Source organism: Patagioenas fasciata, chromosome 3 (assembly GCF_037038585.1).
Source record: "Patagioenas fasciata isolate bPatFas1 chromosome 3, bPatFas1.hap1, whole genome shotgun sequence".
NCBI lineage: Eukaryota > Metazoa > Chordata > Aves > Columbiformes > Columbidae > Patagioenas > Patagioenas fasciata.
Window position 1 is genome coordinate 119862350 of NC_092522.1, and position 24958 is coordinate 119887307.

Consider the following 24958-nt stretch of genomic DNA (forward strand, 5'->3'; position numbering starts at 1 on the left):
TGCCATATATAATTGTCTACATGTCTCGTGACATGTGAAGCGATACTCTGGAATATAATGAGCTAGAACACTGTTTCTAGTAATTTAAATTACAAATGCTAGAGTTGGACTCATCCATTTCTTCCACAGCACATTTCTGTGCTTGTGGAGGTGATGATTTTCCTGTTGAGCTCGAAGAGCAACGAAACAAAACACCATCAAGTGCCTCTGACCGCACGTGATATTTAAGACCATGTCTACTACTGTGGGAATGCAAGAATGAGAAAACGCACGAATATTTAAGGAAGCAGACAACTAATTGCCATTACTCACATAGATCACAGACAGGCAGGAAGCAGATCCTACACTTGTAAGCACCCTGATTAATACCTGTTTGGCATCCTGAATTTAAATTAACAGGGCTACTAGAGCAGCAGGGTATTATGAAGTTGGAGTAAAGTTCACAAAATGCACATACAAGAGTTTGAACAGCAAGGGAAGAAAAAAAATGCCGGCAATAATCGGGTAAAAGGGTTCGCCTTCCCACGCTGTGGGAAAGATTACATCTCAGAACCGAAGGAGAATGGGCAGCGTGTTAAGTTTGGATAAGGAAGGAACAATTCATATGTTCTGATGTGAAACAGGAACATTGGAAACATATTTTCCAGTGTTCCCCAATATTCTTCACCTTTAAGTAACGCCTATGAAGTGCATTATCATCTTTATACTGTTTCTCATGCAGCTGCAACATTCCAGTTCAGGTGAGAGTCTTATTGAATATCACGCCTACAGCTAAATAATCTGAGTTTTAATCTCAGCAGTTCACACGAGCCAAACTGAGCAGGACCTGAGCAGCACTCAACTACCAAAATCCCACAAGATGTGATAATGATCCCTTAGAAGACAGCATCATTTTGGAAGGTGTGTGTCTATTGCAGTCATTATGGCAGCTGTACAAACACTTCTAAATCAGCTTTAGACGACTCCTTCCATTGTCAGAAATGTAGCATGGACTGTTTTAACTGAAGACAAAGCATCCACACAAGAAGCTGTGCAAACAGCTGATTAATCCAGGCTGGGCTCCATGTATCTGTGACTGCGCTACCACTACCTGAGCTACCTGAGCTACCTGCTTTAAAGCCAACTGAGGCTGACTGGATTTCACAGCAGTCACTAGGTAAACCTTGAGACTACAGTATCTTTTAATCTCATCTGCTTTCAGCCATCCCAAAACCAAGGTGCCTAGTCTAGGCTAGTCATCTAGCCTCCATTTATAATCAAGGGAAAGGGCTGGATAGCTCGAAAGGGCAATTCTTCGCACTCTTAGATAGGCATCAAGAGGGGTGGGATGAATCACTCTCTGCAAGTGCCTGTGTCTCCTCATTCACTTCAGAGGAAACCTACCCTACACATCTTATTTTTGGAGAGCTGAAAACCACACTCAGTCAACAGTGAACCACCATTGTGCTGAGTAAGCTGGTCTGCTGTAGATGGGATATACAATAGGAGATCTGAGCAGACAAATGTGTTAAGAAACCCAGTTCTTCCTAAGAGTAAGGCTTCCGGCATCCCAAACATACTGCAGCATGAGATCATTACTAAGTTTCTTCCCCTGAAGTTTCAATTAAGTCTGAGATTCTTCCTCATTTCCTCTTCTGCATTCCTTGTCTGGTTAAATCAGCATCTGTGTTTCATGTCTGGGATGGCCATGTTTCAGTGGAGAAAGAAGTTTGTAAGGAGATGAAAAATAAATTTCATACAAAATTCATCAAGAAATTGGGGATTGCCAGCAAAGAAGAGCTACATAAGTATTCTACTTACACGACTCTGATCTAGTATCTCCCAAATATATGTGCACTGGTCCCTGCTTCCCAACCCACTTTGGAAAGAGGAGGGAGAGGCAGAAGCGCTACATTGAAGTGTGAGAAAAAAATGCTTATATTATTAGCAACAAACTAAATGCATCACAAAAGCAAAGGCATACAAGAGTTTAAGTCCTCCTGGGAGGAAAGTATGGAAGAAAATGGTCTCTAATGCCTTTTTATACCATTTTCCTCCACAGTACCTACACGCAGTAGAGTCACAGACTTACAAAAACGTCTTTCACTTTTCCTTTCTTCATAGTTGTGCTGCATGGAGATACAGAGGGAACTCACATTGTTGACTTGATTTGTTTAGTTGTAACCCCTTTTTCCATCTGTATTTTTAATGAAGACTGTGAGCTATTTGGGGCAAAACTCTCCTATCATACAACTACACAGCACAAACATAGCCCAGTGGGGCCATGATTTTATTTGTAACTTGGAAGGTGCTTTTGAATACAAACAGCAATAGCTGCAATATCCAAAAAGCACCGTGATGCTCATCTTACATGCCAAACGTACTAAGAATAGACTGTTTGGAAGCAGTTTTCCCTCTACAATGGGATGGAAACAATCTGTTCTGTTGACAAATACAAACTGAGACTGCGTTACTATTAGTGAGGATATCTTAGGGAATGGGTTTATGCTCAGACTTGCCCATTTGTCTGATATAATCTTCTAAAGACCTCTTCCTCACCCTGTTAACAGTGAATACATGGTCACTCTGCCACCTCCCTGGGCAACAATATCCTCCTATGGAGAGAGTCCGCCAATGCCATGTAGAACCCTGAGGTTTCAGAACTGCAGCGTAGGAACTCAAGCCAGGAGCGAACTAAGTAGGTTTCGCTTTCATCTTACGCTACACACTAAACCAGCAGATAAAAGTTATGATTACCTCGAAATAAATTATTTTTACCCTCAGTCTGTTCCTCAGATGATGAGGTTTTATGAACCAGCCCCAATCCAACCTCAGTGGAAAAAACAAGACCTGGTCCTTAGGATGCAGCTCCCCCACACACCAGCCTCCTGGGCACCTTGTTCCAGCGACGTGCATCGTAGTAACTGTAAGAAGCCCAGCTCTGTGGGTTATACACTCATCTCAAATGTAAACTTAAACCACTAGCACATACAATGTCTGTCACCTTTGATGAGGAACACCTGAATCACCCCACCACCTTCTTACGGCCTCTGGGAACACCGAGGAGTTCCAGTCCCCATCTCGTACGGTTTTGCGAAATTACACATTTGCAAAAAATAAACCAGCAGCAAACGACAGTGAGTGAAATGCTGATGTCTTGCATTTGACACTGCAAACAGGACCTGGTGGTGTAGCACCGAAATCAGAAACACCACGATGCCTCACCGGGGACCTGAGCACAGGAGATTAGGTCCCAGCCTGTAAGTGGACTGTGGTCATGCTCAAATATGCCAATGACAGACAGAAAAGAACCTAAACCCCACAGCATAGCCACGCTGAACATTTCTTTGGCTGTATAATCACGTTTTGCCTCGTTTCTTACAAAGGGGCATTATAACGCAAACATTAAGCTTTACTCAGTCATTTAGAGCAACTTGCAAACCACCAGCCCGCCCACTCTGCCGTCCTCTGCTCCCGCTGATGCTGGGGGAGATCCAGAATAACGCATCGCAGTAGAAATTTGCCGCTCTGTGCAACTCACAGATTTTCTGACTTCGGTTTGGATGAAAACCCAGGACTTGTTCATCACATCTCAGGCTATTTCGCATTGACTTTTAATTAAAAACCTCCTCGCCGTGCCAAAGCGCGCGGATGCAAACTGCCGTGTTCGGCACTCGCTCGAGAAAACTGCGACGTTACATTTCCAGCGTGAAGAACACACACAAAATAAGACCTGCCTGTAGAATTTCCTCCTCTTCTGCAAACCCTCTCTCTCTCTGTACCGCCCCAATTTACCAACAAGCCACAGTCAAATCAATATATTCTTGGGAATGAAGCGGGGCTGGTAGAGCGGTTTTGAAGGCAAGCCAGAGAATATTCTAAATAGGGGACACACAGCGTGTTTTAACTGCTGTGATAATTCTGCATAAAGAGATGTTAAGGATCTAGCTCCTTGCTGCAGCATGCCATGTGTCCCTGAATAAAATTACTGCCATGCAGGCTGTTAGCAGAGGAATGCGTAAACAGACAATGTATCCTTGCATCAGTTCCACAAAATGTTGCACAACACAAATGCCTCTCGATGTGTCATTTCCTGCTTGGCCACCAGCCCAGCTCCTGACAGGCAGTCAACAAAAAAAAAAAAGAAAGAAAGAAAGAAGAAAAAATTAAAAAAAAAAACCTGAAGGATTTAAAGCTGTTCTACTCCAAAGCACATTCCACCAGCTCCAGACTTATCCCTCCACCCTCCGTCTTTGAAAGAAAAGAGGGAAAACTTCCTAAAACCTGTTATGGTTTTAAGTCGAGGAATCTCAAAAATCTCAGTCGCTTTCTCTGTGTTTTATAGGCCGGGTTGGCCACACGGTTAATGCAGAGGCTGAGCAGAACCTCTCGCCGGCTTCTGCAGCGTGCACAGACAAAAAGGCGATGTTTGCTCATACCTTGCCTCACGTGTGCACCTTGCAAGCAGAGAAACATTCGGGAGCTGAATGGAACACAGCAGTTTTCTCCTACCGAAACGCTTCAATCCAAAGCTCAGAACCACTTTTCCATTCAAGTTGATAAAGAAACTTCTGGTCGGTGACTTTGGAGACTACCTTTAATTAGAGACAAACTAAAGTTTTCAGAAGCCCAGCAAAATACAAAAATATACAGACTTCTTCTCCCTGTTTCCTTAAGATTCCCTTCTCAAGTTTCTACCAAAAGTAGCCAGAAAGGAGGACATGTTTCCTATTCAAAAGTACCAATATGGAATGTCAAATAATTAATTCTGTGTTTTTAACGAGATAAGGCAAAAAGCATTAAAGATGGGCCTAAGTAAACATTTGGGGTGGGGGAAGGCGTTATTCTGGTTTTTCTTCTTCTTTCAATTCTTTTACAGTGGTATCTTATCTGTCAGTCAGTTATGACCTTATGACAACCTATTGCTCTGGAAAACTTCTTCCAGCCCTGAAAGGCAGCTCTGCTGGCAAAGATGTGCATAAGGCAGAGGTTTTATACTGGATATGAGGAGAAAAAAGTACTTGCAGGATTTCCCAATGATTCCCAAAGATCTTATACAGCCCAGTCTCTTGACTCCTTCACTCAGAGTGCAATGTGCTGTGTCAATCCAGCACAAAGACTGCAACACAGCAGATGTCCCTGGATGGTAATCTAGATAGACTGAAATAGGTAATTAAAAATAAATCTTTTGCAAGGAAAAGATCACCAGAAGACCTTTTCTCATGTAGAAATAGGCAGGTTTTCCTAACAGAGCAACCTGACATTACCGTCTCTATTAAAATGTTTTAAAATAATAACAGACAGGCAAGGCAGCAAGCTTCTACAAGCAGATGTTTCATACGACTAAATGCCGCTTACGTTTAAGAACCTGACTTTCTGAAGTGCCGAGTATCCCAAACACCAACCGGACTCACGACTACTCACGCACTACTCACGCGTGCCATGACTACTCAGCACTCTCAAAATCAGGCTCTAAATGTTCGTGATATCTGTCACGGGTATTGCTGCTGCTGGAAGGGAGGCAGCGCTCGCTCGCTCGAGTCGACTTGCCAGCAGAAGGTCAGAGAGCCTTGCCTAAAAACAAGCCTTACAAATTCACGATCTGAAGCATGATGTCATGTCTTAAAATGATAAGCTGGCAACAAAGTAAATGACATTTTGTAAAGATGTGCATAATTTTATGTTTACGCTACTTAGAACGAAGGTTCTAATAAGTCATCGGTTGTGTTCCTTTAAAGGGAAGTTTTATAACTGAGATGAATCACAACTGCAAAAGATCAAAGTTAAAAAACATCAATGATGCCATGGGGTACTTTTTAATCTTGTAATGAATGATGATCATGTGCTCTTATGAAGTTGGTCCAACTGCCAACGCCAGATGTGTATATTAAGAAAAAAGTTGTTTGTGATGTGACAGCTCTGGTTGAGCTGCCAGAGAGAGGAAAACTAGGATAACGTGCCTGAGATGTCGAAGTGAAATACAGATCCTGGCAGAGAGGGGCACTATCTGCCGATACATAATTTGTTAAGAAAAACACATTTGCTATCAGAGACGCTCGTTAACCTGAACTCCTTATTGCCCTCAACCACCTAATTTTCCTTTTGCAACATAAATGCCAGATACACTTCTTGAGCGATTACTACCAAACAGTAATAAATCTACATGAGTGCAGGGGCTCTTAGAGGGAAGCAGTGGAATTCCCACAGTACTTCTTGAAGCTCCCACAGTATCTCTTCCAGAGTGATGTTTTCCCTTAAAATTCAAATTTAATAAGTCATTCTAGACGTATCATAGAATCATTTCAGTTGGAAGAGACCCTCAGGATCATCGAGTCCAACCACAACCTAACTCTAGCACTAGACCATGTCCCTAAGAACCTTGTCTAAACGCCTTTTACACCATAGCCTTGAAAGCATCAGACTGCGGTAACAGAACTTGCAGAACCAAACTGACCCCGGAGCAGAGCTTCACTAAGTATTTAACCAAAATACTGAAATTTGAGCAGACATACGAGCTCAAATTAAGAAACATAGAGCATTCCTAGGTTCAGCTATTCAATGAGAGTAGCAGGTAGGCATCAAAGAAGACTGTCTTACAGCTCTAAATTAAAGAAGTCCAGCAGAACTTGAAAATCTTAAGTTATGTGAACAGAGCCTCACTCTTAATGCACTGACCAACAAAATGGTGAGTCCCAGTGCAAGCGGGTTCCCTTTCCATGCCACACAGAGCAGCCCACGCTGTTCTCCGCATCATTTCCAAAGCGCTCTGCTCTTTCACAGCAGTCGTGTCCTCTAATGGGAGATTTCCACTTTTGTGGATGTCTCGACACACAGAAGCAGCCGCCAATGGGAATGGCTAAATGATATATAACTTATTCCCTGGTTTTCACTCCACGAAAGCAGTTTGTCCAGCATCTCTGAGTAAGCTACACAGAGCTGCAGGTGAAAATTAAAAATTGGAAATGGCTCTGCTAGGGAGAGGAGACAGGACAAAAATCTCCTTGCTGTGACAGATGGACACCTCAGCTGTGAGCAGGCAGCAATTCAAGCATCTACAGAATGAAATTTATCCACAGCTACTTGCTTTTTCCCTGTTATTGAAGGTGAAACTCTACAGCCTGGATGGTTATTTCAGAGGGATTTCGGTTCCTGTCTCTCAGTGTAAGAGGAGGTGACGCTGCAGCGTGTATTAGCACGAGAAATACTTTACTGCCTGAATTGTCTACGTCTTTCTACTTCATCTCTCTTCGTGGTATTTTAAACCAAACTCCACAAAAGCTCCTTAAAGGTCTCATTTGTATGTGCAGATCAAAGGCAAAATAATTATTCGAGATGCTTGCATTGTAGAGATTTTTTTAATGTGGTTATCCATCAAATGATTGTTAATCTCTAAATGTAATTTAAATACAGCTATATCTGGTTAATCCAATCAATTTAAAAAGAGTTGTTCTTGTTAGATTAAGAAAAAACTCCAGAACTGGCTCATCAGTGGTACCCGTACGATGTGAGACTGGTTACTGGCTAAATGTGCCAGACAGAGAGACAGCCGTATAAATCCTGCTGGATTAACCAGACTCGACTGTATCTAAAAATAAGTGCTACCCATAAAACTGCTAGAACATGACAAGACAAAATTCTCATAAAAACATAGCCAGTGATCACTGCAAATATATCCCTAGTGAGTTAGGAAGGTGCATCGCTATAAGGTAGAGCCGGTGAGTGAAAATCTGCTGGGCTGCGTTTAGATAAAACATATGTTCTGTGCACAAATAAGAAACAAAGACCATGCTGTTGATATACTGTTTTTTTCATCTATCTTTGGCCCTCAGGGGTCTATGATAAGTCCATAGCTGAAAACCAATTTCAGGTATGATGAGATTAACCAGGTGCATTAATTATCTGATGGCAAAAGAATTTAAGGGCAAACAAAAAGGCACTATATTATAAATTTTCTCTCTGCACTAGGACTGATCCTGAAAGATCAGCCTCCTATTTTGTTCTAAAAGTCTTTAGCTGGAAACTTACAGGAGTTTAAGGAAGCCGGCATGTTGCAGGATTGTATCTATTATGCCTAAATCAGTTTATATATAAATATAGTGGGTTTAGTTCTCATTTACACTGACAGATAATGTATCAAGACCTTGATGTGAATGAGAATCAGGTTCTTGACTGCCCAAATTCAGCCAAGCACTTAAGTGTGTGTTTAATGCAAGTATGTGTGTGGTCCAATAGACTCCAAATTAAGCATGCGCTTACATATTCTGCTGAGCGAGAACCAATGCTTGACAAAGATATATATTTCATTTATGGGTCTCTATTAAACAAAATTAAGCAGACGTAAGTGCAAAAATAAGAATATAATACTCACTTCTTGGCTCCCTTGGCCCATCCACTGTAACCTTTATAGCTCTGTGGTATGTAGCGACTTGGGGGGGATTTGTCAGGACAGTTATTGTCAAAGTAAAGCTCTTCCCTACAAAGCGAAAAGAAACAAGAAGGAATGAGTGATTACAACATGAAAACAGTCACACGCATGTTCAGTAAAGAATCGGAGACGTTTAAAATTATTCCCTGTCGTTACCACAATCGTGAAAATTAAAAACATAACTGACCATAGGAGTTTTCCTCCCCTTCGGTTTTACTCTATGTCAAGAATATGTCCATGTGTTGACAATCTAAATGTTCCTTATTTAATAATGGGTCATCATACAATGACAGAACAAAAGTGATTCACTGCTGAGGACAAGCCAAATTCTTTGCTGTATTGAAAGTGGTGTAAATCCAAAGTAAGTCAGATGATTTAAAAATTTACTCCAGTTTTGCAGCTGTGTGACAGAGAGCAGAATGTGGCCACATGTTATTTACTTCACACAGTTTTATCATTTCATTTGTTTGACTTGACTACAATAAGATGAGGAACGAATATATTTTCCTTCTGGGAGTCATTTGAACGGGGAATCAGTGTCTCCTGTCCTTCGTATGCCAGGGGTAATATGATGATATCATTATTACTGCAACAGATTTTTTTCCCTACATATATTCCACCTATGAAACACTAAGAAAACCCCCAGCTTTCCTGTGAGGGTGAGGAACTGCTTTGTGCACGTACGTTGCTATCATAAGTCTGCATCTTTTATTTCGAGTTCACGCGGAGATTGCGCAAGATCATCCGGAGCCTTTCGCTGAATGAAAAACGTTAAGGAAAGAGAAATAAATAAAGGGAGCTGCCTGCGTCTGAGCGCACATTCTCACAAGGCACTGGCCCCCGTTCCGGAGACTCACTGACAGTTGTAATCTGTTAGATATGCAACGGTTAGTCACGTCAGATAGTCAAAACTGAAAACTGTTTCAAGACAGGAAAAGGTGGGCGTACAACAGTGACTCAATAAAACAGTCAGCAATCTTCGGCCTTCGTGCTCATTTAAGCTGCTGCTTTACCAGACGCTGAAAACTCTCTTTTTCTTTCCCTTTCCCCCCGCCTCCCTGTGTGTATATGTGCATTTTTGTTACTGAGGCTTTTCCTCTTGCTGAACTCTGAAGGCTTTCAATCAAGAAGCAAATCTTAAACGATATGTAACAGCGCAAACTTAATGCAGTTGGTTTTTTTTCGAGTTTAATATAGAACAGCTTATATATAAGGCATAATATAGAACAGAGTTTTGGCTGTCAAATCCAGCAATAGGACTTTCTTTCTGCTCCAAGTCATATATCCCCCAAACCTGCCTGAGACACGCATCATTTATTATCAGGAGTGCAACTTCAAACTGTCTAGGCTATATTTTTCACTAACTAGAATGTGACAGGGACTTTTTTTTTAAGGAAATATAACTGTCATTTAGAGTAAAATGGTTTTCCAGGTGTCGCTGCGCTCCAGCTGTGCCCACCTCTCTGAGAGATGCAGGTTGGGGGGGAGTTCAGGACCCTGGCAAAGGTGCCAAAATTTCAGGAAGTTGAATTCTGCCCCCATGACCATGCACGGATGAAGGTGTTTTTCCCTGGAAAAACTGATTATTTCACAGATCTTTCAATAATGATCATTGCAGGAGGAGTCAGGTGCATGTAGGACGTCCAGTCTCTGTCCCATCCTACCCATACACCATCCCCAGAGGCAAATTGTGTGTCCTGCCAGCATCAGCGTGTGCATAGGTGACCGTCAGACACACAGCGACAGCCCTGATGAAGCACATGGTGCCTACACACCTGCTTGTTTAGGGCTGAAAATGCCCGTGCCTTTTATCCCTCTCCAAGTAGGAATTCAGGCTATTGCTTGGATCCATATAAATTTGCCCGGGGCAGGTTTAAGTCCTCCATCAGTGCCAGCCTATCATGTCAAAAAGTTCTGGCCATGAAATTGTGTGATGACGCCATTCAGACCACAGACACACATATGAAATGGGTAGATTATTGGTAACAAAGATACTAAAGGGATTTTCCATGTATCTTTGAATGAAGAATTCGGCTTTCCAGCGCTACCGTTCTATTTACATGCCAAATCAGTGCAAAAGTCTATCATGACTAAAAAATAACCCGACAAAATATACTGTTTGTTAGACCCTGTAAAATCAAGTCTGCGAGATTTTCTACACTAAATATATCTCAAAAGCATACAATAAAAATGCACTCAGTATAGAGATATGTTTCGACCTTGCCTGTGAGCACTTTGAAATTATCACCTCAACCAGCCTAAGCTGAATAAGTAAGCAGCTGATCTGTAAGGGAAACTGCTTTTGTTCCCTAACCGGGACTCTACCAAATCGAAGCATTAATGCAGTACCATCGATGAAGCCCCACGGCACTCAGCAAACACCACATCACTTCATCGCAGGGCCCTCAGGTGCCAGGCCTTTCAAGGGATGATTTACATATTACAGGATTAAGAACAAAATAGAGTGTTAAGGTCCCCTGTTTCAGTGATGCTTATGCCCTTCGCAGGTATTTCACAGATATCCCTCCTCAGCTACGAAATCCTTTAATGCACTTTTTATCGCCTTTCTTTATTGCCCTTAGTCATTTCAACTATCCACTTTTAGAGGTTGAAGACTAATTGTCGTCCTCTTTTATTAAATTCCCCAGCCAAGCAGTCATCTGGCACTATTGCTTTGGTATGTCTAAACTGCGCATTCTTTGTTATTCACACATAGGAGCTGACATAGGATGAGATGGACGTATGCTGAAGCACAAGGAAAACCCCAGAAATTCACTTGAAAGGAGACTCGGCAGCTTGTGCGTGTTGCATATTTTTTCAGTTAGATGCTAATGTGATTAAAGTATCAGGACACAACAAAATTAAGGTTATGATCCTTTGCTTATTGAAGACAGGAATTCTTTCTTCTCTGCGCTGTGGATCGGGGCTTGTAAAAGTGAGCTACCGCCTCGAAACCACACACAAACAACTCCTGCATTCACATAAAGCGTCCCGGTTACTTATTCTGATGAATCCAGAAAAGGTGCTTAAGAGAAATTATGCAAACAAAAACGTGAAGCTTCTGTCAGCAGCATGAATATGTATAAAAATCAAGTTTCTCCATTGAGCCATGGGAAGCAAGAAAAAACGTGGGAGAGGAGGTGAAGTGGCAAGCTGATGATTCAGACTTCACAATCAAATTTAGAGATACAGAGATCAAAGAGCGAGCTGTTTAGAAAGATGTAAATCTAAAGTCATGAACAGGTGTGGATTAGTTTCTTGCCACCAAAAAATGATTTCTTTATCACTTTATTTTTCCTGTTGTGCTTCAAGACCTGTACCTACCGATATTTGTATATGTAGGGAGCTTTCTCACTTCTGTTTGCAACTACTGCTTTCTTCCCCTGCTATTTTGAGTGGAGTTCTAAAAATCTATCATTAATGATAACTCCTTCTCTCTGTCTCTCTCTCTCCTCTCTGTTCTAAGTCTGGGAGACAAGTCTGGACCAATTTCTCCATCCTGCCTCTGGCAGCAGAATGCAGCATTTCAGATCCTCCACCGAGTCCCGGCTGCTTCAAAGGAAAAACCCTACTTTCTTCCGTTAAGATCATAAGAAATATAGGGGGAGGGGGTCAGCTCTGTTTGGACATAATTACACTTCATCAAAAGAAGCTTTCTTCATCTTCCATGCGTGAAAAGTCTGCAAGCAGTTAAGTCTGTCTTTTTTCTTCCTTTTTTTTTTTTTTTTTTTAAATATAAAAATTGCTATTTGGGAAACAAGCCAAAACTCAGAAAGCCAATATAGTAAAACAGTGCACACCCTTTGTTTTTCTTTGAAGTCTCTTAAATAAATATGTCGAGGGTTTGAAAAGTACACTATCGCTTTTCCATAGATTCTACCTCGATTGATCAGAGAAAAAGTCTATTCCAAGCCTGTGAGACACAAATATAAATTAAACTACTGGAACCAAATTTTAGGAGGTTTGTGTCTGTAGCCATATCTACTGAGGCTTTAGGCCCTCTGTTTCATTTCCTATGCTTTAATAAGAAGTATATATCATAGGTTTCAAATGAAATTCACAGATCAGAAGCAGTACATCACATTTCAGTTCTTTTTCAGCACTACTGAACGGCTGATACGCTCCTGAACTTTTACTGTAGTGATGGAGCCAGAGAACTTTCAAACCTAATCCATCAGCAGAATAACAAAGCAGACTGTCTTTTTTATAGAAAGCAAGACAAACGGAAGAGAAAGGTAACACCTTATCCAAAAGGGCAATGAACTCTGTATCGCGTTACTTTTGCAATAGATATTGTGTATTTCAAGTTACTCTTTATTATTGATACTTTTCAAGTTGTAAAATGATAAAGAGAATCGCTGGTCAGGTCACTAAGATAAAAAATAGCCACTGTAAGCCACGTTTATGGAATCGCTTTCACAAAGCACTTGTAAAAGTGTGTCGACTGATTTAGACTATCTAGGCCTCTGTCATATGGTTAATTTTTTAATTTCTTGGGGACAAATACAAGAGTATTCCTTAAGACGAATTATAACTGCTTTTTAAAGAATAATTATTACTGTAAAATTAGCTTTATCGCTAATTTCCCAACACAGTTTTCAGCTTCTATTGCTTTGTTTTGTCCCATGCAGCGCTAGATTAAGAAATTAATAATTACTCCAAATACAGAGAGGAAAAATATGCAGGTTGAAGCACTGCCTGATACAACAAACCCCTTGGAAGATTCCTGCAGCAAAGACTGAAGTGCCAGCCTCCTTCAATCTATCTTTTCAATCATTAGCTTAAATTTGAAAGCGGCTACAAGAGGAATTCTTGCAAACTTGCGATGATTACAGAGGCTTTCTATGAGTGCAGTGCAGTTTTCAGATTATAGGAAAGCTCCTAAACAGATGGAAGACAATGACAGCACTAAAAAAAAATAATTGAAAGTTACCCTGTCATTTAAAGTAAGGGTTATATTTAGTTCAAGCCCAAGCTTACCAGCAATTCATAAAAAGTCAACCAGTTTACTAAAAAGAAAAGTGCGGCTTATTTTCGCAGGTCATATGCAGTTTGATTGTAAAGGGCAGGGAAGCCACTAGAAAGCTTTCCACCAATAGCTGAAAGCCTTGTAAGATGTAAGTCCTTAAAGAACATAATGTACAGCACATGTGATATGCAAAATCCCCTTAATTATAGGTCGTCTACAACGACTTCAGAAGCAGCTCTACTGCTAAAGGGAATTCTCTGTGGCCTGAGATACACTTGCTGACTCCACGTAACCCAGATCACAAATACCCCCATTTCCTTCTACCTCTGCTGGGTGATTAAAACAGGGAAGCAGGTCTTCTGTGAATCATTTCTCAAAACCCCCATCTCATAAAAATTTGTGGAGATGGGAGGAGTCAGAAAAACTCCAGAAGCTCTTCACTTGGTTTGCACTTGGTTTGCAAACAAAACGTGCTCATCCCCCCAAATGCAAGGCCGCCAACAATGAGTTTACAGACTGATGGGTATTTCATTGCAAAGTTTGACATCTAGACATCGTTTTTACTTCATTATGAACACGCAAAATGCAGCGGCCTACCTCGTCCACTTCTGCCCACAAATCGCAAGTCATTAAATCTGGCAACCTGGTTCTTCATCACGGCAGAAGCGTTCCGCAGCTCCGCAGAGTAGTTCTCGTCATTCCCAGCCATGACGGTGACCACCGTCCCATCGGGCACTTCTCCTAAGGCCACCACCTGCAAAAAAGGGAAGACAACCACAACTCGTGAAGCGACACGTTGAAAACGCGTGTCCCCGTCCCGGCTTCGCGGGCGGTCATGCTGGTGACAAAGCTCTGTGGCAGCTCCTCCAGCCCATTGTGGTGAGGAGTCATGTATTAGCTGAATGCAGAACAAAGTGCCACATCAAACAAAGAAACATCTTGTATTGTCTCCCTTACTCATAGCCTAATAGGGAGTTTCTTCTTTGTTGCATTTCTTCAGAAACATTCAACGGCCTTACGCAGAGTGTATGGTTTAATGCTTCCTAAAGGCCAACTTTGTGCGTAGCAACCAGCGAGCAGCTCGAAAACATGAGGCATGGCTCGTATCCGTAAATTATACACGGGAGAGCATTTAAGTGGAAAGTTAGAAACTACTATTAGCAGCCTTATCACCCACATTTGGTTCTATAATGCTTCTGTGCTGGTTGCACCCATCTCTCTGACCCCAGAGCTCCTCAGACTTCAAGCTAGAGAGAAATCCCCATCTACCCATCCCAGGAGGGGCACCGGGGGCATCATCAAAGTTCTCCACCCAACACGCCGCTGCAACAGAGCACGTTACGGCTGGAATTCCAGCTCTTCAGATGCGATATAAAACAAAGGCTGGATTTCCTCGCAGGCATGTAAATTTTCATAGCGCTCGCAAGAGTCGCATGTGGTTAGCGCTGATGCCTCCCTCAAATTCCAGGATGGGTGAACAGAAGATATCAAAGTATTTCTTACGTTTCAGCTAGCTGATAGTCTCACTTTTATGCTTCAGTAGTTGTATAGTGCTCCAACATCTGATTAGATAAATACCACAGAGCAGATAGCTACCGTCTTCTAACTTGAAAACACCAGGGGTACCTACAGCGTTAAAGCACTGTGACTTTTTAAAGATAAACAGGAATACTAAGTTACTGCGAAGAAAACATGCGTGTTTCTTCATATGGTGTAAAAAAAGTCCACAAAAATAAAAAAAATAAAATTATTGTATTTTGCCCAGTTTGCTGATACTGATGCTGGAAATAAATTTACTAACAAAAACCAAGAGATTCAGAAATATCGCATGGCTGAGCTTGAACTTGAAAAAGATACAATCTTGAAATACAGAGTCTCAAAGTTTCCCTTACAGTTTCTACCAGTTTACATGGCCAGATAGGACTTTTTGTATCATTCAGAGTAATTTATCCTGTCTCCTGAAATATATATTACATTTTGTCATAAGCCCTGCTTGAAATGTCTTGCCCATAAACGGTCCTGTCTGAAACTAATAATTGCAGGTTGCACTGTAATACTAATTAAGTGGAAAGAATGAGGAATTCTGAATATATAGGGAGAGCATAATGTGGCCCAGTGCACTGTACAATGTTTCTCTAAAACAACAAAAACTGATGACAAAGGTAGAAAAAACCAGAAAATATTTAAATTAGAGTATATTACTGAAAATTATAGCTCATCTTATTTAAAAGAAATATTGAAGAGAAAGAAGAGAGCGAAGCTGTAATGCTGTATAAACTATCTACTCTGGTGCTTCTTTTTCCATAGAACACTGGGTAGTACCACCCAAAACTGAAACCTGGGTTTTGCCGCAGAACACTGTGAGGTCTGTCTTTCAAGCAAAGATTTTTACCTTGAAGTGATATGAACGTCCCTGAACATAAAAACACAGGAACTACCGTTGTGGATAAGATCTGAGGTCCCATTAGCTCACTAACAGCAACCAGGTCTGACGGCTTCAAAGCAAGGTGTCAGGAATAATAATCAAATAGCAAATAATAATCTGATGAACAGATTATAAGCTGACTCTAACACTTAATAAATAGAGATTGGCTTGAAATCTAAAGGATGGAGCTTGAGACAACTTACAAAACACCCCCCAGTTGGCAGCAGAAGATGTTAACTCTGGGCAGTCTCGCCACGCACATCAGCATCCAGGGGAGTTGCAACCTCTGCTTTTTATATCTTGTGAAACAACAGCAAAAGAAATCACATAAACTCCAGAAATGCAAAGAAACCAAGGGCACAGGAGGAAGTGTGAGGGGCCTCGGTAGAGGAAGCGAAGTGACGGCAGCCCCGGCTCACCTCCTACCCTCCAGGTAACCAGAGCTCAGCAACGGCATCACCTCCACGTCTCGATCCCGATTCCCGAACATGGGCACAGCTGGTGACACCCGAGCAGGAGGGAGCAAAACCTCTTAAAAGGTCCCCCCGTCACTTTTCAGAGCTTTCCTCCCTACCCTTTCCACTCGGCGCTGTCAGTTTAATTCGGCAGCTCAGACATCAGCCCAAAACCGCATGTGCGGCCGCGGGAGTCGCGGGGTTGATGGCACCTCATCGAGAACTGCAGAATTGCTGAAAAGCATGGGCTTTTGGAGGCAACAGGATTCAATATTGCTATTTGTCTCATTAGGAGAAGACCAAAAGAAAAGACAAGCTGAAATCAGAGGTGAAAAATAAAACTTTGGCTGATAAAGTCCTACTGCATGGAAAGGTTCCCTGCTATGCAAGCAGAGTAAAACCCTTGTTCTTTTCAGTTTCATACTTCATCCCCATGAAATATCAGAAGACTATTGCACACACGTGTAATAGCACCGGTTATAAAAAGCTTTGCAAAACAGCTTTGAAACCTGGAGAAATAAACATCATTCTGAGAATTTTTAAAAGTAACTTTAGATAGTGAAAGACTGTTGCCATGCGCCTTGATTTGGTAATTCCATGCAGTGTATCAATCAAAAATTACTGAAATATTCCTAGAAAGAAGCTCCTAAGTGCACTGTGAAATGAATAAGTACTGCATAAAAAAATAAAAAAGATTTAAAAAGTAGCTACAGCGCACATTCCTCACCTCTTCTTCAAACTATTTCAAAATCTTTATTTTCCTTATTAAACTACCTACGCGTTTTGGTGATTAAAGGTAGATTTTGCTTTTGTTTTTAGCAAAAGCTCAAAAAGGTACACAAAGTCAGATGAAGCCACAAAATAAAACCAAACCGATTCTTTACAAGTTGAAAATAATGATGTATTTTTTGCATAACACAATTCTCGGCTGGTTAGGCAACCTGTTTGCCCAGTTTCGGTCCAGTGGGATTTGAACTGGCCAAAGTATGTACCCTAAAGACGGAAGTTAAGAGCGCGAAGCAAACCTGCTGTACGACAGCGGGTACTAAGACTTTCTGCAGAGTAAAATGCTTGTTGAGAAAAGAAAAAAGCTAGTGTACATGCTAAATAGCTCCTCTCAAACATTGCTATCTCCCACTTCAACAACTTTTCTAGCAAAACACCGAATTCAAACAGCCTCTGCATGTCAAATCTTCCGTACTGAGAATGCCTTTTCCAGAGATCGCCAAAAGAGCATCTGATACCATTAAAAATAGTTTAATGTTCTGTAACTTAAAACAGAATAGCCGATTTGCGCTGCTTTTTCTTTCGAAATATACATCTGGGCTGACAATTTATACAGCAGGTTTCAGTTTGAAGCTATTTAAAAAACAGCTGAGTTATAAACTCCGAAAGTTGGGGTTTGGAGTGGAAACGCTGACAGACCCTTAACTACTGCGGTGCTACTGGGGAGAGGTTTTAGACTTCACGTCCCTCTTTTCTTCCCTGCCTTTAGGTCCACTAAGGTTCTTTGCTTCTATCAGCATTGCACAGAAGCCACTTGTAACATCTAACGTGGCAATTTGGGTCTTTAAGACTTTCAGTGAAAACTCCCCAGACAGACACATAAAGAGAGGGCCAAAATCTGACCAAATTAAGTCCTGCTGGCTATTAAGAAGTGAATATGATTTGGGCCCAGGTGCACAATACCTATTTATTTCATGCTGGAATATCACTAGATAGTTAGAGCTATGTCAATAGGTACATGTGTAATACTCTTCCCCTCAAAAGCAGTTTGCATTAACGATCTTATTAGTTAGTACACCCAACACAGACTCTCTCCCCAGTGAGTGTTAATATTAATACTTAAAATTCAAATCTAAATCGACATTCAAAGAATTATAATCCAACCCAGCAGTGTCCATAACATACTTTGTCTCCTGCGTATGATTTATATCTGTTGTGCTTTTTAAAAAAAATTAAAACAGTGCTATATCCAGAGTACTTTTTAACTAGAGAACTCTGCGAGAGAATTATGACACACTTAACACACCACTCAAAACATTATCATCAACATAATATTTATTGCTAATAAAACTTCAAAAAGCGTGTTTTCTGTGAGCTATTTTACTTTCAAGTTATTGTTTGGCTGAGATTTCTGTAGCCCAAATCTGTCTTTTTTTTTTCTTTTTCAGAGATAATTCCCATTCTGTTATATCACAGGCAAGTGTTTCACTGTATGATAAGTGCAGCTTCTTTGGTCTAGAAGTACTGGAGAGCTGCACACAAGTTACATTTGAAGAACGAAATACATTTTTTAAGTGGTCAAAATTATTACAGCTCAGTTTCAAATGCGTCCACCAGTAAATAAGGGTGTGTATATCATCTAGATTCGAAAAAGTATGCATTGCATACTGTGTGTAAAAACACAGATGCACCCACAGCGGAAGGCTGCAAGGGGCAATGCATCCTCCTGATGCGTCAGTAAATTGGTCATATCTATACCTCCCTGTCAGCAATCAACTATAGGACACAAATATATGACATGTATATATATATAGATATATAGATATGAACACAAAAAGATTGGGAAATGCTCTAAAGCTTTTCTATCCTTTTATCATTCTCATTGTAATAATATTCTAAATACTTTAATATTTAGTTTAGATCTTTCCCTTATTCTAATGAACTGCGACCGCATCCTTTGAATTGCTGTGAGGTAGGAGAAGGCTCAGACGTCTCAAAAGAAAACAGCAGCGCGAGCACGATAATCTACGGGCTCTCGCGTCCCTTCTATAAAGAGCAACTATAATACCAACTTAATCCAGCGCTCAATTAAATTATAATCACAATTGTCTGAAAGCTCCTCCTCCTTACCCCGCAGCCCCTGTGAATCAGAACCGCTGTGACCCACACCTAGAGCCTTGGAGTGCTACACCGAGCCACGAAAACAGCAGACACCCCATTTTTCTGCCACTTCTACTTAGTCTGACCACCGCGACCTGCACGGCCCCGGGCAAAGGGTTCCTCTGCAGCCCCAGGCTCTCCAGGCTGCCTCCCCCACACAAAAGCACTTAAGTCAACTCTAATCCGCACCCCTATTACGTTTTCGAAGCAAAGATTCATCTCTACCACCAGTCATTTTAACACCAGCTCATTTAACCACTTCTACTAACTTTTCCCAGATAAACGGCCGTGATAACACAGCTAGCAATAGGGAAACACTAGAGCGAGGCAGCTTTCTGGAAACGCGCTGGGTGAGACCGTTCCCAAACTCTTCTACCTTTTGAGCGATTTCCAAGTGCTTTATTTTTCACACAGTGGGTGTGGGAGCAATGGGCCCATCGCAGGACCACCCCATCCTGGCCCCAACCTCACACCCCGCTCAGGAAGGTGCCCTGGGACCCCCGAGCCATCACACACTCTCTACCAAAGGAGCGACAAGTCCAAGAGGAACGCTTTCAAACATTGCAAGAGGAGGAAAGGGGCTCACTTCAAAGCATGTAATTATTTTAAAAAATCTTTTCCTCTCATTAGCACACCATGGGGATGCAGACAGAAAAGTAAAAACAGCATCCCCAGTGCTGAATGTGGTGGCATTTATAATTTAAACATGTAAGCCCCACCACCAAGAGCATCTTTTGGCCAGACACTTCCTTGCTTGTCCACCAGGAGAAGCGAAAGGGTCCCTGATCCCCCCACACCAAGGAGTCCTGTACCCCCCTTCCCAGCCCCATCCCAGCCCGGGTTGCCTCTGGGGTAAGGGGTCAAAGCTCCAGTTCCCCCCCTCCCACATCAGCACCCACAGCCTGACCCCCGCACCCCAGCACGCTTCAAAACCACCCCAAATCTTCCAGTCCTACCCCCGGGAGCAGGGAGGGAGGCAGGGGCACCCCCAGGGCGAGGTACGAGGTTTCTCAGTGAGGGGGTTACAACACACATATACTTTGTACCCCTCACAATGAGCTCTGGCCGATGGGTCAATCCCCCTTTCCTCACGGAGGGAAAGCATCAAAAAAACCCCAAATCGCAAGAAAGGGGTCTGTGGGGAGGAGGGAGTGTCTCTGGGGATGCTGCTGGGGGGGGTACAGGGTGCCCAGGAGCTGCGGGGGGGTCACACCGGCACTGCCCCGCGGGGATGGAGATAACGGGATGGCTCCCGGAGTGCGGGCGGGAGGGAGCGGGCAAGGGGGACATTTTTTTGAGGGGGGGGAATGGAGCCGCTGCACGGGTGAGGGAGGCACAGCAGGCACTGCAAGGCAGGAGGGCAGAGCTGGCATTACGGGGGGGCGCAGGAGGCACGGGGCGGGGGGCACAGGAGACACAGCAGGACGGAGGGGGAGCACAAGATGCTTCGCAGGACGGGGACACGGGAGCCACTGCAGGATGGGGGGTGGTACAGGAGGGATGGGGGGTGGTACAGGAGGTATGGGGAGTATAGGAGGCACTGCGGGGGGTGCACAGGAGGCACTGGAGTGCGAGGGGGGGCGAGAACGCTTCTCAGGACAGATGGGGGCACAGGAAGCTCCGCAGGATGGAGGGCACAGAGGCTGGTGCGGGACGGGGGGGGAGGGCACAGCAAGGTGGGGGGCGGCACTGAGACACCGCAAAACGGGGGGTACAGGAGACACAGCAGGTCGGGGACGGGACACAAAAGTCACTGCAAGCCGGGGGGGTGGGGGGGGGGAGGTACAGGAGGCATTGCAGGACTGGAGAGGGGACACATAAGTCCTTGCAGGCTGAGAGGGGCAGAGAACCCCCTGAGGACCGGGGGGCACAGGAAGCATTGCAGGACTAGGGGTGCAGAGAAGGCATTACAGGACTGGGGGGGCACAGGAGACACTGCAGGACTTGGGGGCAGAGAAAGCTTTGCAGGACACAGGGGACAAAAGTGGCATTGCAGGACTGGGGGTGGCAGACGAGGCACTGAAAGACTGGGGCGGGGGGAGGCACAGCAGGGACTGCAGGACTGGAGAGGGGGGCACAGGCTGGGGGGGAGGCAGAGAAGCCCCTGCGGGCCGGGAGGGGGCACAGGAGGCATTGCAGGAGTGGGGAGGGGGCACTGAAAGTATTGCAGGGTGGAGGGCTGAGAAGCCCTTGCAGGACACGGGGCACAGGAGGCATTGAAAGACATGGAGGGGGAGCATATGAAGCACTGCAGGACTTGGGAGGCAAGGGGGGAAAGCACAGGAGGCACTGCAGGACTGGGGAGGGGGGCACAGGCGGCATCACAGGCCGGGGGGGCAGAGAAGCCCCTGCGGGCCGGGAGGGGGGACAGGAGGCATTGCAGGACACGGGACACTGGAGGCATTGAAAGATTGGCGGGGGGACGGGACACATAAGGCATTGCAAGACTTAAGTGAGGGGGCACAGGAGGCATCGCAGGACTGGGGGGCAGAGAAACCCTTTCAGGACACAGAGGCATAGTAGGCATGGCAGGACTTGGGGGGGAACACGTGAGGCATTGCAGGACTTGGGGGGGGGGAGGCAGCACAGGAGGCACTGCAGGACTGAGTGGGGGGCACAGAAGGTACTGCAGGACGGGGGGTTGATACACCCTTGCAGGACACGGGGCACAGGAAGCATTGAAAGATGGGGGGGGACGTGACACACATGAGGCACTGCAGGACTTGGGGGGCGGGGGGGGGGACACAGGAGGCATTGCAGGGCTGGGGATGAGGGCACAGGAGGCATTGCAGGACTGGGAAAGGGGGGAGCACAGGCGGCATTGCAGGACTGGGGAGGGGGGCACAGGCGGCATTGCAGGACTGGGGAGGGGGGCACAGGCGGCACTGCAGGACCGGGGGGGCAGAGAAGCCCCTGCGGGCCGGGAGGCAGAGCCGGCCCTGCGGGGAGGAAGCCCGGGGCGCGGGGGGGAGGCATCCCCGGGCAGCGGCGGCTACGGGAAGGAGGGGGGGGGGTGTCTCACCTTGAATGCCACCGGGAGGGTCTTGTTGCAGCGCCAGTGCGAGGGCAGGACGGAGCAGAGGAAGTTGGGGCTGTCGGTGCGGACCAGCTCGGCGGGGTGGTCAGCGATGATCTCCACCATGGTGCGGTTATCGTGGGGGCGCAGCCTGGGCACGGCGGCCGCCGCTTCTTGCTGCTGTTGCTGCTGCTGTTGCTGTTGAGCTACTACGACCGGGCTGACTTCGCTCATCTTGCCGGGCTGCAGGCTGCTGGAGGGGGGGCTGAACCTCCGGCTGGTGCTGGGATCTACGGGAATACGCATCACAACAGCCACAAGTTAGCGAATTGGGGGGCGGGGGGGTTGGGGGGGGGGGAGCGGTAAGGGGGATCGCTGGAGGAGGCGTGTAGTGGGAGTGGGGGTTGTAAAAAAAATTATATATATATATAGCGAAAAAAAGGGGTGAATGAAAAAGTGGTGGGGTGAGGATAAAAGACCAAAAAAAGCAAATCGAGAAAAAAAAATAACAGAAGCGCATTAAACGCCAAAAAAAAAAAAATCTCAGTCTGTTTTTGTTTGTTTGGTTTGGTTGTTTGGGTTTGTTTTAAGAAAGATGGACGGGGCGGGGGGCGATGCCGGTCTGGGGGCGCCTGGAGCAGCGAGGAGACCAAGTCGCGCTGCTGGGTCCGGGGCTGCCCCGCTTAGCAAAGCCCGGCTGGAAGCTGCATGGTCCCGGCTTCTGCCCAGCTGCAAAACGCTGCTGCTTCTCCTCCTCCCTTCTTCCTTCCTTCTTGCACAGTCTCTCTGCTCTTTTCCCTCCTTCTAGCCACCGCTTCTTCCCTCAAGTGCTTGAGTTTCTTTCCTTCCAATTTTTTTCTTCCCCTCCCTCCCAAGTCCTCTTTTCCTTTTCGGATTTGCGAAAGGTTGTCTCGGGAGAAGGAAAACTCGCTGCTGGTTCAAGCTTCCTGGGCTGCTGCTGTTGGCGGCTGCCAGAAGAGGAGCGTTAACTCTCAAAGCCGGAGAGGGGGGGGTGTTCAGGGGAACGTCCCGATTTCCTCCGATGAAATCTTCCTCCTCCAGACAGAGAAAAAGAGCAAACAAAAAAAGTCTCGCTGGGACAGAGGAGCCGCTGGGCTCCCCCGCTTTATTGCCTTTGGCTTCAGGAAGCGGGAGCTCGGGAAGGGGCTTGGGAAAAGTGGCTCCTCCAGCAAAAAAAAAAGGCGCTCCCGAAGCGATTTCGGCGTGGAAAAAATAAAGTGATTGGGGTTGCTGGGGTGAGGAGAGAAGTCACACGACTAATAATTAAAAGAGAGTCTTTAGCCGGTTCCTTTGAGAGGATCAAGGCTTAAGAAAAGTTGATCTTTCGGATTCCCAGGGCAAAAAAAGCGGGGAGCATAGCTGGAGAAAAAAACGCCACCGCACAGCACCCCTCCTTAGGCTGATTTCTAAAACATGACCAAGGAAATTCTGGGAAAAGGCAGCCTCGGTGCAGTCCGGTCCTTTTAATTAAGTCGCGGCTGGATCCAAGTCCGTTGAGTTGAACGGGCTAACAAATCTATTTTTTTTCCGCCCTTGATGAACAACAGCAGCAAAAAAAAAAAATCATTAAAATGTCGGTTTGCTTCGGTTATTTTTCTTTCTGAAAAAAAAAATCGGGTTTCAAAAAACAAAAACAAAACAACCCAAATCAACAAACTTCTTCTGGGTCCCAAGAAGCTGAGGTTGGGGAAGATGAAGGAGCCGGGGAAAAAAAAAGCGCCGCAGTTTTTTTTTTTTTTGTCCTGAATGTGGTTTTTGGAGGCTGGGATTTCTAATGATTAGGGTTTTGTGGTTTATATATACAGGACTCTCTGGCTAAGGCGATCATTATGCTGATGAGAGTCAGCAGCACGTGGTGCTTCAGTCCTCAGACTTCTGCAGCCTTCAAAATAAATACAACAATGTGCATCCCCCGCAGGAGGAGAAACTTGAAGTCGCTCTCACCCACGGAGAGGGGGACGCGGATGGGGAAGGGGGGGAGCAGGAGACGGGCTCCGATCCCCGCTTCTCTCCGGGTTTTTTTCCATTAACACTTTTGGGCTTGTTTGAAAAAGAAAAAAAAAAAAGGCATGAAAAATCTTGTTTGCAAAAGAAATAATAGTAAGAATAATCTGGTGCCAAAGGGTTGGTTTGTTGGTTTTTGTTGTTTTTCTTTTTTTTCGTGTTTTTTTTTTTTTGCTAAGTCTCCGGTAGTCTAAAGCTTAAACCATTTCCTTGAATGAATGAAAGCTATAAAACCCCCCTTAGACTATTAAGGTAAAGGGAGTCTGGTTTGTTTTCTCCCTTTAAAAAAAAAAAAAAAGAAAAAGGGAAAAAAAAGAAAAAAAAAAAGGGCAGATCTTATTAAAAACAATTTACATACCCAATAGTAAAATAGTGTAAACGCCTCCCAGCGCAGATAACAACCTATCACAACCCTCCCTCTAATTTCTAAGGCTTTACTTTGACTTGCTACTTCCACCTTCTTGTACGAAGTCGGCGCTGCGTGTGTGCTCCTTGCTCGCCGCCTGTGTGTGACTCGGGGCGGTGTGTCTGTCTGTCTGTCTGTGTTGGAGTGGGGGGGGAGAGATTTGTCGGTTTTATGGAGCTTTTACAAACCATAAGTCCGGTTTTCCTACCCAGCAGAAAAGCCGGGTTTGTTCCGACGTGACGGCGGCCTCATGTATATTATCTCGGGGGATAAAGGGGGTGTAGTGGGGTGCAGAGACACCGCCGGCGCTGTTTCCGCGCTCCGCGGATCATCCGCGCCCTCCGCCGGCCGGGCCGGCAGCCGCTGCGCCCC

The 24958-nt window shown here is 44.6% G+C and overlaps 1 protein-coding gene across 4 annotated transcripts in view; it reads right to left on the bottom strand.

Moving 5' to 3' along the window:
• The window catches only part of RUNX2 (RUNX family transcription factor 2), a 227236-nt gene that overhangs the window by 141253 nt on the left and 61025 nt on the right, over positions 1-24958 (bottom strand). For all 4 annotated transcript variants that reach the window (XM_071807130.1, XM_071807129.1, XM_071807131.1 and 1 more), the window contains 3 exons: positions 22162-22445; positions 13971-14127; positions 8348-8452 (listed from right to left, as the gene is read on the bottom strand). In XM_071807130.1, coding sequence (XP_071663231.1) covers positions 8348-8452; positions 13971-14127; positions 22162-22445 — 546 coding nt within the window. The remainder of the gene's footprint in view (positions 1-8347; positions 8453-13970; positions 14128-22161; positions 22446-24958) is intronic.